Below are 16650 nucleotides of genomic sequence, written 5' to 3'. Positions count from 1 at the left end.
GAGGGGTGAGGCCATGGTGGGATTTGAAAACAAGGATGAGAATTTTAAAATCGATGCTTTCCTGGACCTAGAGCAAACGTAGGTCAGTGAGCACAGGGGTGAAGGGAAAAGTGAGTTTGGATGTGCTGTTTCATTGAGGGTGGGAGAAGGGGTCACAGCCAAGCCTGATCGTGCCCTCACGCTACATCCACACACGCACACACACACACACACACACACACTATCCAGCGAAGCATAATCCAGGGTCAATGTTTGTACCTTATTACCAGCCCTATTGAGATTGACTAACTAACCCAGACCAAGGATTGCATCTAAGGCTTTCCTGATCCGCATCGATCAGCACCGTGAGCCTGTGAATGTGTTCTTATCCTTTTTTTAAAAAGGAATTAATCTAATAATTGAGAAATATCACTGCAAAGAACGTAAACAGTTAGAATTTTTTGTAGTGAAGATGAGAAGGGTGTTGGAGAATTGGTCACAGAAGCTGGGGAGCAATCATTTTTGTCACAATATGTGATGTTTGGCTGGTGTGTTAAGATGATTTATATCATTGTGTTAAGGAGTTTGGGAAAATAATGGTTTTTTTAGGAAAGATATTGCCCTATTTTTAATAATCTCACTGAATTTTTTCACTCTGTTTCTTTACTATCCCTGTTCACTTATCTCTCTCCTCTCAATTTATCCTTTTTCTCTCTGTGGTTCTCTCCTGATCCTTATTTCTCTTTGTGTGATTGTCTCTCTCACATACAATCGCAAAGCTGTTTCTTGTCCCACTTCACTCTGGCTCCCTCTCCCAAGCTTCTGCTCCGTGTCTCTTAACCTGTGTCCACTTTCTAGCAAGAGTCATTGAAACAAACAAGAGCGGGAACCTTGAGTGATTCTCCCCTGCCCCCCTTCCCAGCCCAAAGCTGTTGAGGACAATAGTAGCACCCCCTTCACTGCCTGAGCAAAAATCAACTAACAACATAGATTGGAGATTGAGCCTAACATTTCCCTCATATGGGTGATGCATTTATCAAATGAACCACTGGGGGGTGGGAGCTAATTATCGCTATTAACCTAAATTTTCGTACAGTGCATCAATATTAACTAATGCTTGTGTTTATATAGCATCTTAAAACATCAAAATGTCTCAAATGTACATCTGCACAGGTGCAATGCGGGCGGTCAGGATTCAATACTATAAAAGCATTCTTTTTCCTCCGATAGTCAACAGAATTTTCTGCCCTGTGTTTATTTACCTCCTGCTGAAGATTAAGTAATTTGGGGAGTCAGTGCAAATTGTACCTGGTCTGTACGTTCTTACCGACCGTCATTAACTCAGCTCCATTACACTGCCAGGCTCAGTGACTCCTCGTTTTGCAGCCAGTGCCTTCATTTATTATAATAAATCTAAAAACATTTTTTTTTTTAAAAAGATGAAATGTAAAAAAATTAGCAGATTCTTTTCCTTGGTTTTTAAAAATGCTCTCCCCTCCATTTCCCCCCTCTTGTCCTGAAGGGCACTGACCTGTGCTGAGTTACAGTAACCATGAGTACCATCAGCCCTCCAGTACCTCACCCAAGTGGCCATTCTTCATGGGTGAGCCTAGATAGTGAGTGTTTGACCATGAGGGGCATCACAGCTGAATATAATCCTAACCTCACCCACTATCCACACACTTGCGCTGTGCAACATGAAGCCACTGAATAAACTATCAGCCCCAGAAATCCTAACTGATTTCCCCACACCCAGGCCCAACTGTAGTACCCTCTACTGCTGCCCTGCTTGAGATTAACTAATTTAGCACAAACCAGGGATCAAATCTCAGACCTTACTGGTCCGTATGGTTAAGTTTAAACAGACTTCTTTGATTTTTAAAACTATTCCCGATGGCAAGACCTCCTCAGGTCCATTAATATAAAAACTGGTCAATTAATGTAAAAACTGGTTCCGGACCCATGAGGACGGCCTCAACCAGGATCTTGGGTTCATGTCACGCTACATGTAACCCCACCAGCGAAAAAAAAGTTATCTGTTTTTAATACAACTGGTCATTCTCTCTACCTGCCTTTCGGGTGTCTCCCTCTCTCTCTCTCTCTCTCTCTGTCGTTGTGATCTGACCGCTTGTGTATTCAGTAGTCTTGGATGTAATGTTCCCCTGTCTGAACACCATCCACTCCTTTGATTGTTGTGACTATCTCTCTGCCGAGGTGTGATAACGGGCAGTTGGAAAGATTATCTGTAATCACCAATGCAAGGAATCTTACAACACCAGGTTATAGTCCAACTGTTTTATTTGAAAATCACAAGCTTTATTTGAAAATCACAATCGAAAGCTTGTGATTTTCAAATAAAACAGTTGGACTATAACCTGGTGTTGTAAGATTCCTTGCATTTGTCAACCCCAGTCCATCACCGGCATCTCCACATCATGACCTGTAATCACCAGGCATTGTTCTCTGATTATATATGCTGTGCCTTTATGGAACCCTGCATTCACCTGACGAAGGAGGAAAGCTCCGAAAGCTTGTGATTTCAAATAAAGCTGTTGGACTATAACCTGGTGTTGTAAGACTCCTCACATTTGTCCACCCCAGTCCATCACCGGCATCTCCACATCATGCCTTCTTATTTCCAACAGTAGATGGCAGCAGCTTCCTGCTTTGTACTTATTCTCAGACATAAACTATGGAACAAAAAAAGGTCATTTGATCCTTCAATGCTGCACCGTATAATTTTCACCATCAAGGATTCGCTGCTAACCAATAATTAGCCACCGTATTTATTTCTGATTCTCTTAAAAGAATGTTATCTTATTTCCTGGTGCTTCAGCGGGTAAGTACATTATCCACGCAGACTCAGGAAGATCCAAGCTTTAATGCCTATCTGTACTCAGTAGATCTCAGCCAGAGTGGTGCTAGGAGCAGTCAAATTGGCCTCAGTAGCACGAGGAAAGTAAAGCAGCCACGCTTCCTGCTCCAGGTGACTGTCCAAAACGTTCTAAGGTGCTTAACAGGAGGTTACTGAGCTGGAAGCAGGAGAGAAGTTGAGGAGGGCGATCTAAAGTGCAAAGAGGTAAGCTGCAAGGAGGCTTTTAAAGGAGGGGAGAGGTAGCCAGGCAAAGAAAGGGTCAGGGAGAGTGTTCCAGTGCTGATGGTTCTGCCTCTGAAGGTGGTGGAGGGAGGACAGACAAACTGTAGACCAGAGCTGGAAGAGCAGCGGGGTCATTCTGGGAGGTAGAGCTGTAGAAAATTTCAGAGTTTTGATCGAGAGAGGCCACGGAGGGATTTGAAGACCAAGACAAGGATTTGCAGTCATTGTGCTGGGAGCAGTCCGCGCACTGGAGATTGGTGTGTAGAGGGATGTCAGGTGTGTGGCCTCTTGCGCATCCCCCACTTCCTTCACTCCACCATTGGCGGCTGTCCCCAGGCCCTAAGCTCTGGAATTCCCTCCCTAATCCTCCCCACCTCTCTCTCCTCCGTTAAGATGCTGCTTAAAATCTACCTCTTTGCCCAAGCTTTTGGTCACCTGTCTAATAATCTCCTTCTTTGGCTCTGCATCACTTTTTGTCTGATAATGTTTCTGTGAAGCGCCTTGGGACATTTTACTGCGTAAAAGGCGCTATATAAATGCAAGTTGTTGTTGTGTGAAGTCCGATGCAAGGAGACCAGCAAGGAGAAATCGAGCCTTTTAAAGACATGGATGAGAGTTTTAGTGGCAGTGGGTGTGAGGCATGGGTATAAGCAGACAGTGTTCCAGAGGTAGGAGTAGAGGGTCTCGATGATGGATATGGGGTTTGAAACTCAGCTCAGGGTTGGACAGAACATGAGGTTGTGTACCTTCCGATGCAGGCTGAGTAAGGAGGGAGGTGGAATCAGTGCCTGGATGCAAGAAATTTCTGGCAGCAACCAAGCAGGATGGCTGCAGTCTTGCGATGACGGAAGTTCTGATTCATCCAGGATAAGCAGTCAGGCAGCACAATGCCAGAGCGGTAGATGTGACTAGCATCGCTGTCCATATGGAAGTTGACTCCAATATTTGTGATCATATTACTGAGGGGCAACATATAGAGAAGGAATAAGAGTGGGCTGTCTGTGCGGTTGTCACACAGGATCAAGCTCGCAGACTGAGTTCTGTACCACGCCAGGTGCAGGCTCGACAAATTACACCATAAGCTTTCCGTTTCTGGAACGTTCTGTTACATAGAATTACATAGAATTTACAGCATAGAAACAGGCCATTCGGCCCAACTGGTCTATGTCAGTGTTTATGCTCCACACAAGCCTCCTCCCACCCTACTTCATCTAACCCTATCAGCATAACCTTCAATTCCTTTCTCCCTCATGTGCCCATCTAGCTTCCCCTTAAATCCATCTATGCTATTCACCTCAACTACTCCTTGTTGTAGCGAGTTCCACATTCTAACCACTCTTTGGGTAAAGAAGTTTCTCCTGAATTCTTTATTGGATTTATTAATGACTATCTTATATTTATGGCCCCTAGTTTTGGACTCCCCCACAGGTGGAAACATCTTCTCTACGTTCACCCTATAGAACCCCTTCATAATTTTAAAGTCCTCTATCAGGTCACCCCTCAGCCTTCTCTTTTCTAGAGAAAAAGAACTCCAGCCTGTTCAGTCTTTCCTGATAGTTATAACCTCTCAGTTCTGGTATCATCTGAGGTTTGCGCCTTGACGTTTTGATGAGGGCGAAAGCAGGAATGTCACGATGATTTTGAGTGCTGCCATCGCATCAGCAGCAGAGAATTGGAACACAGTATCCCGACAGCAGGTGCCTCTAGCGGGCTTGGCTTTTTATTGGCAGCAAACAGCGAGAGAGACCCAGCCCAACAGGTCAGCCACCAACCCAGAAGCATCAAGCTGACGGCGCCTGAAACACTGCAAACTCTTCTGTTAATGTATAATAAATCGGGCAGGTTATTTTTTGCCCTCCGCAGTAATTTCCACTGTTTTCCATTTATCTGCTCACAGACGGGAGGGAGGGAAGAACCTTACACTGTGTAGGAGATGAGATCCTGCAGTCAGTGCTCGTATCATGCAGGAAGCTGCAACACCCCTGTAATTACTCCATCAAAGGTAAATTAAAGGCTCCCGAAATAGTTCAGCTGGTAGACGCACTGCCTGGTGTGATACTAAGCAATTATAGGTCAGGAGGGCCGCAGGCTCAATCCCCAGTCAGTGTGTGTTAGCTGATCTCAACCCAGGATGGCAGTAAGGACAGTGCAGACTGTCGCAGGAGCCTTAGGCTGGGGAGAGGCTGAATCGGCCAAATTTCCCATTCCTGTTTGCTGTCTGTGAGTGACTGTGTGTGTGTGTAACGGCACGCATGACTATGTGTGACTGTGCGCACCTGTGTGGGACTGCATGTGTGTGTGACTGTGCACACCTGTGTGTGATTGCATGTGTGTGTGACTGTGCACACTTGTGTGTGATTGCGTGTGTGTGTGACTGTGCATACGTGTGTGTGTGTGTGTGTGTGACTGTGCACACCTGTGTGGGACTGCATGTGAGTATGACTGTGCACACCAGTGTGGGACTGCATGTGTGTGACTGTGCACACCAGTGTGGGACTGCATGTGTGTGACTGTGCACACCTGTGTGTGATTGCATGTGTGTGTCTGTGCACACCTGTGTGTGATTGCGTGTGTGTCTGTGCACATCTGTGTGTGATTGCACGTGTGTCTGTGTACACCTTGTGTGATTGCATGTGTGTGACTGCATGTGTGTGTGACTGTGCACACCTGTGTGTGATTGCATGTGTGTGTGTGACTGTGCACACCTGTGTGATTGCATGTGTGTGTGACTGTGCACACCTGTGTGTGATTGCATGTGAGAGACTGTGCACACCTGTGTGTGACTGTGTGTGTGACTGTGCACACCTGTGTGATTGCATGTGTGTGTGACTGTGCACACCTGTGTGATTGCATGTGTGTGTGACTGTGCACACCTGTGTGATTGCATGTGTGTGTGACTGTGCACACCTGTGTGTGACTGCGCGTGTGTGCGTGTGTTGCAACCGCAGTCAATTACCTCGGCCAAAACTCGCTCTTCAAGTTCACACATGAAAGGAAAGTCGGGGCGGGGTGGATAACAGGCAGCCGATCCACTCCCACCCGTTTTGCGCCCCTGTCAAAGTTGAACGTCACCCCACATTGTGTACTGAGATTAGAGCAGACACGACAAAGATGTTCAAAGCAAGCGCTGCGGCAAGTCACGGCTGAGCAGTGTTTCCATGGTAACTGATTTAGTACAATTGAAATTTCTGCATTGATCTAATACCCTGATGTTCCTTTAAGAACACAACAACAGAGCTATGGAAAGGCAATTCACTTTGTGCTAATGGAAGTTATGTGATGTTTAATCTACATTTTATTAAGTGAAGCAAATTGCTCCATTTGTAGCACAAGAAATCCAGGTGATTAGAATGCAGCTCTCTCACCTTTGGTGATGGATGATCACACTGTAAAACTGTTTTAAAGCCAGTCCCTATTATGAATTGAGGGGGGGGGGGGGTTTCTTTCTCCCTTTGCTGCACATTTGCTAATGAATGGGGGTCACTGATGCTCGGAACGACTGACCTGGATTGAAATGTACACCTTTCTCCCCCAGTGCGGGCTCTTGCCGGGTGAGATTCCATGGGCACCAGCTGCTCTCCAGTGCCTCCCTCAAGCCACGGTCTTCCTGGGCCAACCCAACCACCGAGGAGGTCTCAGTCCCCACCTGCCCCTGCCCTCGCCCAAAGCCATAATAAGTAGGGCTTGCTGGATACAATCTGCGAGGTTGTAGTGCTGACTTATTTTTAATTCCAAGGGGCGCAGAGGCCAACTGAGTTCAGTACTAGGCCAGGCACTGCTTTAACCCTCTCAGCCATCACAAAAGCTCTGTATAACTGCTTTAAAACCAATCCCTGTTGCATTTTCAGTCAGAGGTCGACGTCTCTTCATGAAAAAAGAAACTTGCATTTATACAGCACCCATCGCGACCTGAGGCCATCCCAAAGTGCTTCTCAGCCAATTAAATATTTTTGAAGGGTAGTCACTGTTGTAGGGAATCGCAGCAGCCAATTTGCACACAGCAAGGTCTCACGAACAGCAATGAGATAAACGTTCAGCGCATCTGTTTTTTTCAGTGATCTTCTTCGAATAGTGCTATGGAATCTTTTACGCCACCCGAGAGCGCAGACTGGGCCTTGATTTACCATTGATCTGAAAGATGGCACCTTGACAGTACAGCACTCCCTCAGTACTGCACTGACGTGTCAGCCGAGACTAGATGCTCTTGGCTCTGGAGTGGGACTTGAATCTACAACCTTTTGACTCAGAGGCAAGAGTGATACCCACTGAGCCAAGGCTGAACAGCCTCCTCCTGTGCTGTACCTACTATGAAGCTAGTTCTCCTTGCTGTTACTGCACATTTGTTAATGGAGTATAAATCACAGCCCTTCAGAACAACTGGACCAAACTAAAACACACAACACGCACCTTTTAACACCTGGAGCCTGCAGATCTTGGGCAAGAACGTGTAAGTTGATCAGTATGTTTCTGTGTTTCCTGCTGGTTACTTGTGTTAAACACGCTCTGTGTTATGGGTCTATCCTTTGTCAAAATAGTAAATTAAATAATTAAGTTTATGTCAATCCCCTGCCATGCATCTGTGTCGTGTAGGTGTTTGGGATGGAATATAGAATTTGGCCAGGGCTCTAACCTATACCCAATTTCTGGAACTACAATTGTCAGACAGTACTTAGAGCAAGATCTTTCAGCTCAACCTAAATCTCAATTGGTACCAAATTTCCCTTCCATAATTTGGAATTACTGTATAGGAAAGTCAGTAACACTATGGCAACATGTTGGCCTTATAGAGATTGGTGGAGCAACAAACTGTGTGCTGGAGTAGCAGGATATGGGTTTACACCTGTGATGCCGTATATGGTGAGTTTCCAATCTCAATCTGGTCATTGCAGTAAGGTGTTAAGTAGAGTTGGCTTTGCAACAGAATGGGGGAGGTTGGGATGGTCTTGAGCGGAGTTGGTTGTAAAACAGAATGGGGGTTGGTTTGGGAAGCGAGTCAGAGACCTGCTTGTCAGCCAGGGATGGTTTATGCTGTGGGAAGGTTATGACAAGCAGGAGACAAGGTAAAGTAATAAAATAAAAAAACATTTCAGAAGGACAGAACAGCTTTCTTGAGGGAACAGGTATGGGATTTGATTTTGGTACCGTGGCAGTGTACGAAGTTAACGTCCAGTTAGCACTTCTACAGGGTACGGAGACCTGGACCCTGACACAGAAAGAAGCTGAACACCAGTGGAATGGGCTGTACAAAGAGCAGCTGAAAGGGAGTGGCTGACATCTAATTAAAGTAACAACTGGGCCATGTGTACTAACAAAAAGGGTAAGTGTAACCTGTGGGGTGTGTGCGCCATGTGTCCACGGTAATGGAAAAGCCAAAACAGGGACTGCGTAGGGGAATAGTTGAATGTAACAGCGTCCATAGGCAGACTGCTGTAGGAGCCGGCAGAAGGGAGAGTACGATGATAAAGCCTTGTGGCACATAACATCATAGTATCATGGTAGGTACAGCACAGGAGCAGGCCATTCGGCCCATTGTGCCTGTGCCGGCTCTTTGAAAGAGCTATCCAATTAGTCCAATTCCCCTGCTCTTGCCCCTGGCCTTGCAATTTTTTCCCTTCAAGTACTTATCCAATTCCCTTTTGAAAGTTACTATTGAATCTGCTTCCACCGCCCTTTCAACCTGGTTAGGATGATTGACTAGAAGCAAAATATAACCAACCGAAAGAAAATGACTCGTTTGAAGCTGTGTTCATGATCGTCCCTCTTTTTACATTATACAAAAAGTAACAAAGACAACACATTGCACCGGACAAGAAAAGACCCATTGAGCAAACAGCAACTTAAATACAAGTATCGGTAACAAGTCAATATATTAAATCATATTCAACAGTAAGAAATTTACAATTCCACTCATCAATATAATGTCTGTACAATGAATAAATATCGCCCCAAAAAAGATTCAATTGGTTTTTTTACAACAAACATTAAAAAAAAATTACAGCTCATTTGAAAATGAGCCATATTCTTTGCAAATAAAAAAAAAACAAATGTCTCCTGTATCAGCCAAAGAATGGCTCAGATTATAACTGTACAATTCTGTCAGCTCCAGCCTAACTATTCAATAAGAATTGACCATTTGTTAATACGTAGTAATGAGTCATTGAGTGTTGGCCATCATTTCTTGGTCACCTTGATCTATTGCAGTTGACGATCATTTAACAGATGTCTTCAAATCTTTGGTCTGATTGGTGATGTCAGGCCAAGAGACATTAGTCTAGCTTCCCAAAGAAATCCAGGAGAAAAGGTTGAAATCCTTAGCGATCCACACAACATGCAGTTGAATAAACCTTCTGACAGTTGTGTTATCTTCATTGTGGATCAAGATGGAGTCCCTTTGATGCCAGACAAGTTCTAAGATGGAGGACTCTTCAAACGGGACTCGGAGACAGTCAGGAGTGTTTTGTTTGAAAATTCTCATACCTGGTCAAAAGCCATCTTTCTTTTCCCCCTCTCCTCTTAGAATTTCAGGGCGCACCTTGGGCTTCTGTACAAGCACAGGCAATAGGTGAGTCACCGACAGAGCTAAGAGTTCTGCAACTGAGGGACCAAAAGTTTCTCTATTACGATGACAAGTTTAGCGTTCTCATTGCACTTTAATAACCTCTGATATCCTGGACCAAGCAATCTACTGTTTGGGTGTTGAAGGACAATGGTTCCTGTCTTCATGAAGAACCAGCGTTTCTGGAGCTTGCCCCTCTGTCCGGCAGATAATGGAGAGACAGTTCCATCTTCTTACATTCATACTACTGCTCGATGCGACTGATCTATTCTAAGTCACTTCACTGAATACATGACCGGTCCTTTCTCTCACCGTATTTGGGAAGGACACTCTGCTCTCTCCCCAAACTGTGTAATGGGGCAGATCAGTTGTCCATTGAGGGTTCCTTCTCAATCCCACAATCCATTCGAGGGTAATGCCTTTCAGTCTCTCAAATAAAGCTGAATAGGTGCCCGTAGTATGATGCTTCCAGTAGTCTTAGTCGCAGACAATATTGCACATTTATTTGTAACACTGATTTTTTTTTAATAAAGTTTCGGTGAATCCAGCAAACACAAGCAGCAGGTCCAGCTCTGAGGAGCTAGAAGATACTTTTAGTAATCTTGAGTCCTTTTTGTTTCATTCTGGGAAGAGTCGAGCTTGAAACATGCTTGGTTTTTCCTGCTTTTGAGTGACCCCTTTTCTTTAGCATAAAGTCATAGTTGACAGACGAGTTCATGGCATAAAACACGTTTGCGTTGTCAGGAATTTTCAGTTCTGTTATAGGAAGAAAAATTTAATGTGTTAAATTCTCTTTTTTCCACCCACCCCCCAAATTTCTCCCCTCCTCTCCTGAAGCTGTTGTCTCTTGCTGGGGGTACCATTCTACAAGGGCCAACATCTCGCTCAGTGGCCATTCGTCACGTGCCAGCCAGGACGGTGAGTGTCCACAGCCGGCAGCATCACATCAGAGTCCTCGGTCGATGTCGAAACACTCACGGCCACTTTCCAGCGGGAGTCACCTGGTTGAGGATCGGGAGTGGAATCCAGGCGGATTTTAGCCTTCCCTAGCCTAGAAGCAGCTAAAGCCAATTGTAGAGCTCCAACTGCGACCAGCTAACTCAACGCAGGCCGCAGTTTTAGCCCGGGACCATATAGTCTGTCTGTGCTGCACTGGGGTGGTGCCTTCATCTGCCATGCCGGCAGGGAAGCTAAATTATCCTTTCTTCCCGCCCCCACACTTGTTCACTATTTGTTTCTCCCAAGTCAGGGAACCTGGCCCACGAGAAAGTGGAAAATAGAAGCAAGATCCCTTACTGCTGAGAGACACAATTTACAAGAAGTACTCCTGTAGCACAGTGGATAGTGCACTTGGCTTGTAAGTGAGCGGGAGCTGGGTTCAATTCCCAGGTGGGGTGAAACTGAGGCAAGTTTCCAAGTGTCTTTTGTTAACCTAGCAGTGACAGAGGTTGTTAGTTAATTGGGGGGATCACTTTCTGGGGTAATAGCTCTGCCATTCTGTGGCCTACACAGTAAAAAGGAATCCATGTCTGTGTGTTTGCATGTCATATGTGAACAGCCTTCTTCAACCATGAAGGGCAAACATGAAATGCATATTAGGCACCTGAGTGCACTGTAGAGACTTTCACAAAGGTGCACAGTAGGGCCTCACTGCTTAGAGGCAAATATTTGCCTTTGAAAATCATATATTTTCTTTTCCTCAACTTGTTTTTTTTTTGGTGGTGATCAATGATGGGACTGGAATATTTTTACCATCCAGCGTCCACTCCCAGGTCAGGGGCAGCATGGTAAAGCTCTCTCTATTCGCCTCAACAATGCATCTCAACCCAACCTCAGAAGAGCCCCCACCGACTGCATCGGTGAGACTATTCCATTTCCCGCACCAGCCATCCTTATGGCCGCAGTGATTAAAATGGTCAATTTGACGCCAATTCGGGTAAATCCATGCACACTTTGTGCAGTGGACCTGTGTCCACTAGCAACCTGTATGGAACTCCTAAAATTACTTCCCTTAGGGCCCCTACCATCTTATACCCCGTTTATAGTACAGAAGGTGGCACATGTGCCTTTAGCAGTAAGGCCCACTGCCTCTGGAGCTGGTTTCACTGCCTCGCCATCCTGAGGCAAAATGCTGGTGGTGGCAAAAGTCAACGTGGCTGAATTCACCCCACAGTATCAATTGGGTCAGATGGTATTACAGAACACAACTGTTTCCGTAATATAAATGGGATATTAAGAGGATGGATGTGTCCCCTCTATCACTCGGGGATGTTTCTAACCCATACTGGACTGCTCAGTCCTCAAAGCCCCATGATTGTGCCGCATACATACCCCTGTCCTCAGCGATGATCTGCACCAGCTCATACTCCTCAGGCCTGTCCCCATCTAAATTGTGTTTGGCCATGGCCTTTCGAATGACAACAGGCGTCTTATCCTGGCTCGTCACCTGGAACAAAGAGTTTTAACCCTATAAAGCACCAGCCATAGAATCTGTTGCGCTAACAAGCCAGATTTCTATTTATTCAGTAGATTAGAATATATACCCAGACCGAGTTCCAGATGGTTTTCCCATCTTCCCTTCTCTTTTTACCCCCACAAACGTTCTCCCCTCCTCTCCCTAAGACACCAACTCTTATTATGGGTGATACCTCACTCCTGTGGTCCTTTTTTATGTTTAAGCCTAGATGGTGATAATCAGCAGGCTACTTGATCACGGAGAGCAGCACAATCAAGCCCAGTGACGTCCCTCATGCATCAGTCACACTTCTTAATCAGGGCAGCAGTAAAGATGTGGAACATGGGCCATGGAGAGGGAAATCAGCCAAAGAGTGAGGCCGAGGCCAACTGTACAATCCCTACCACTGCCCCAGCTGAGGTCTGCTAACTCAGCCCAGACTGGCCATCGAAGGAGATACCAGTCTGGCCTGTATGGTTCAGTAATACACTGGATGGATCAACTCAGCCACGAGGGACGATATTTGCCCCCTCCCCTTTGTTAACAAATGGAACAGGAGGAACAGAATGTGAGTTTGTGGCAGTCGCCATCGTCGCGTGTTCCTGGTCTCAGCTGAGCCACCGGGGGGGGGGGGGGGGGGGGAGGTACTGGGCGGAGGCTGGGGGCGCGCTCCCCACAGGGAAGGTAAAGTCGCCCACGGGCACCTCTTCACAGAAAGTTTCACAGCAGCATCTGCAAAGGCCAGGCAGCAGACTGCCTGCTCAGCTGGCAATAGCATGTGTGGTGTGAGCAACCAGAAAAAATGGGGGCGGTAACAGGATGGGTTAAAGAGGGTATCTCACTCTCAGAATAGAAGTAGGAATAAAATTGACCATTTTTAAACTTTATTTTTATTGGGCTCAGTTTGGCCATTTTTTTTTTGTAATTGTGTTCCTTCCCTTTATCAATCAGGAGGACGGCCTACACTCCATTCCGTCTCCAGTGAGCTCAGTAGCCAGCCACAGGCATAACCTTCCCCTCCAACTAGAAGGGGAAGATTATGCCTGTTGGACGTATTTCCTAGAGGTTTCATCACATGACTTCCCACCTCCAACCGCTCCGTCTGGTCAAACAGCAGTTTTCCCCCGAAATCTTCAATATTTTTATAATTAATAAACAAAAGTATCCAAAGAAAATGCAGAAATTTTTTTTTTTTAAATCCCTCATTTTTCTCCTGAGTTTGCTCGCAGCAGTGTCCAGGAGATTAATCTGCAAATCTTGGAGACTCCAGGACAATCCTGGAGGGTTGGCAACCCTACCTCCAGCTCCTCCTGCCCCTGCCGGGAAGCACTGCAGCTTCTGGTTGGTGCCTCCCTTCTTGATACACCTCGGACTGGCAACCCAGCGGTTGATGCTGGGGCGGGTGGTCAATTGAAAATTTCAACTGGGTAAATACGGGAGCACTAAGCTCTTCCTTCTCCCCAGAGTACTCTCCCCAGAGGAAGAAGGAAGAGCTAGGTAGGTACTGCAGTCTGCCAGGTTTTACAGCAACAAAGTCCTACCCTGGCAGGTTCTACCTCACAGTTATACTCTGTGCTGGTCCTACATTACATAGCACTAATTTGACGTCAAACAAAATGGCCTGTCAATGAATTTAGAGAAATGGTTTAATCTAGGGATCCAGCTGATGAACATTATAAAAGAAAAAGACTTGCATTTATATCGCACCTCTCACGACCTCAGGACGTCCCAAAGCGCTTTACAGCCAATGAAGTACTTTATGGAAGTGTAGTCACTGTTGTAATATGGGAAAAGTGGCAACCAATTTGCGCACAGCAAGCTGGTACAATCAGCAACGTGATAATGACCAGATCATCTGTTTTTAGTGATTTTGGTCGAGGGATAAATATTGGCCCCAGGACACCTGCTCTTCTTCGTAATAGTGGTCATGGGATCTTTTACGTTCACTTGAGAGAGGGGCAGACGGGAGCCTGGGTTTAACGTCTCATCCGAAAGATTACATGAATGCATTGACTGGACGGGCATCTCGCTGTTCACCAAGACCCGTCTATTATCCACTATCTCCTGCAGCCCATCTCACCTGTTCCGCAACAAAATACAATAGAAGCTGGATCTGCGCAAGACCAGGTCCGCGCAACACTCACCAAAATGCTCTTGTACATGTTTCCATTGTCGACGTCCAGGCTGACCCGAATGATACAGCAGTCGTCCACCTGCTGGTTATAAAGTGGCAGAGATAGAGTGGAGTAGCTGGATATTCCAGAGACAGAGCGCTTGTGCGTCCTGGAGGACGTTATGGGCGTGGAGGAGACCGAGGAAGAGGAGGCACTGCTTGACCCTGAGCCGATTCCAGACGTGTCCAATGAGGACAGCGACGTTGATTCCCAGAACTAAAAGAAAATTAAAAAAAAAAGTTTACCGTCGGGACAGACTGGTACTGAGACCGCCCGGTCCGATCCGTCTTGGAATGTAGTACCTGCCGGTTCAAAGCCGGTACTGGCACCATCCAAAGATCAGTACCAAAAAAAAACTAGGGAATAAAATAAGACTACCAGCCTCTAGGTCAGGACTGCGGTGGGTTTACAGTGAACCTCTACCTGTGACCCCTGCACTGCCATCACCAGCTTAGTTTTTTTAGCACACTGGTGCCAAACCAAATTCACATCTACCTACTTTACAGTCAACGCCAAAGGAATTGGGGACAATTCCAAATTATAATTTTTTTTTAAAAATGTGTTTCATTTGCACACGTATTTCCCAACCTATGCTGCCCCAGTAAACCTCAGGAGGGAAGGGAGAGCAGTTTGGGCTACAGGCAATCGTAAAGCAAACATTAATGTTCTGTGGCAGGTCCACAAGGGATGTGAAGGGTAGGGTTGCCAACTCTGGTTGGATGTATTCCTGGAGATTTCATCACATGAGCTCCTCCCTTCAACTGCCTCGCCCCCACCATTGGTCGCCCAACATGTCCATCCTCATGAGGCAACGCCTCCTGCATCAATAGGAAAGCGAACGGACACTTCATTACCCGATTGGATGATTCCTGACAGTCAGTCAAACAGCCTTTTCTTTCCCAACTCCAACATTTTTATAACAAACAAAAGTGTTGAAAGAATTTTTTTTTTAATGCCCCAATTATTTTTCTCCTGGGTGTTGCTCCCAGCAGTGTCCAGGAGATTAATCTCCAATTCCTGGAGACTCCAGGACAATCCTGGAGGGTTGGCAACCCTAATGGATGGACAAGCCAACAGTGTCAACTGGGGGGGCGGGAAATTGGATCAACAGGGGCAGATAGATTGAGCAGAAGGCAGAGGTGGCCCTTGGACTTGAGTCTACAACCCGGAGCAGGTCCCTCTTAGCACATTCAAACAGGCCTTCTGGTACAACATTAAGTAGCTTGGTGTATTGAATCTACACTACCAGGCCTCTTTGGAGAGACAGGACTTTGCTTTACTAGGCAAGTACTCTGCAGCCTGTGCTTGCCTTGCTTCGCTGTGCCGATGGGCGGAAGCTTTTGAGCCTGAGCCACCAGGCCTCTCAATGAATGGACGCGTTTTTAATGTTCCCTACCTTTTTCTCCTGGGAATCTGGTGATTCCGAGATGAAGCTGATATTGATTTCTTCGACGTCAGAGTTGCTGGAGCCGGCGGATGTAACACTAACCGAATCTGCCGTGTCCCCACCGCCCAGGTACGGTCCATACTTGAGCTGCTCACAGGATCGTGACTGGGCGCCTGTACTTGGAGTGTCTGCGGTTGGTGCCTGTCTGCTGCAATTGTCAATGGGAAGGAAGCGAAAAGGAGTTAAAAAGCCGAATTATCCAAAGACGTAACTAGTGTCGAGGAATTAGAACATTGGGGGTAGATCTTGACTCTGCGCGATGCCCATTGGAAATGGAATTGTAAAACGAGCTGCCAGCTCACTATCATCCCACATTACACCATCGCACAATGTCAAAATTACCCTCATTGTATGGGTACCCCCATGGGGGACAAGTCTACGGTTTCTGAGGGCCGTCACAGGAACAGAACAACATCCATCCTGTAACCAATTTAAAGTATGCTTTGATTCTGACCTAAATGAGGCTTTTCCCTCCCCTCTCTCCTCTCCTTACGGTGCTGACTCAGGAATGCCAACTGGCCTCCTCCACTTGCCAAAGTGGCCACCCTCCACGTGCGAACGTCAACAACGAGCACCGTCACTTTACTTAACCGTGGCTGGGGGAGGGCCGCGTCAGAGCTAGGCCCGATGCTGTCCTCGCCTCACGTACACTTCCCAGCGGGGATCACTGGATGGCGACCAGGAGCAGAAACCCTGTCCGGGTTTTCCCTCTCCCTCCCCAGGAACAATGAGGCCAATTGTAGCCACCCAACGACTGGCCCTGACTATGATCAACCAGCTCAGCACAGACCAGGGAGTCAATGTGGGGCCTGCCCCTGAGTCTCTGAGGCTCAGTGTCACACCAGGCAGTACACTTACCAAATCAGCCACTGGGGGAAGTTTAACCAGTTTTCTTTTAATAAAGAGCTCCAGCACTGCCCTCTGCAGTCTAATTAGCCTCAC

General features: G+C 46.5%; 1 protein-coding gene across 3 annotated transcripts in view; it reads right to left on the bottom strand.

Annotated features, from left to right (window-relative positions):
• Positions 1–8924: 8924 nt before the first annotated feature.
• The window catches only part of LOC137300643 (ral guanine nucleotide dissociation stimulator-like), a 92416-nt gene continuing 84690 nt past the window's right edge, over positions 8925–16650 (bottom strand). For 2 of the 3 annotated variants that reach the window (XM_067969858.1, XM_067969857.1), the window contains exons 15-18: positions 15658–15856; positions 14232–14477; positions 11964–12078; positions 8925–10388 (exon numbers count right to left, since the gene is read on the bottom strand). In XM_067969858.1, coding sequence (XP_067825959.1) covers positions 10213–10388; positions 11964–12078; positions 14232–14477; positions 15658–15856 — 736 coding nt within the window. In that variant the 3' untranslated portion in view covers positions 8925–10212. The remainder of the gene's footprint in view (positions 10389–11963; positions 12079–14231; positions 14478–15657; positions 15857–16650) is intronic. The other variant, XM_067969859.1, reaches the window with a different exon arrangement.

The sequence above is a fragment of the Heptranchias perlo genome, chromosome 31 (assembly GCF_035084215.1).
Source record: "Heptranchias perlo isolate sHepPer1 chromosome 31, sHepPer1.hap1, whole genome shotgun sequence".
Taxonomy (NCBI): Eukaryota; Metazoa; Chordata; class Chondrichthyes; order Hexanchiformes; family Hexanchidae; genus Heptranchias; species Heptranchias perlo.
Note: the sequence above shows the minus strand (reverse complement) of the source record. Positions and strands in the feature narration are given on the sequence as shown.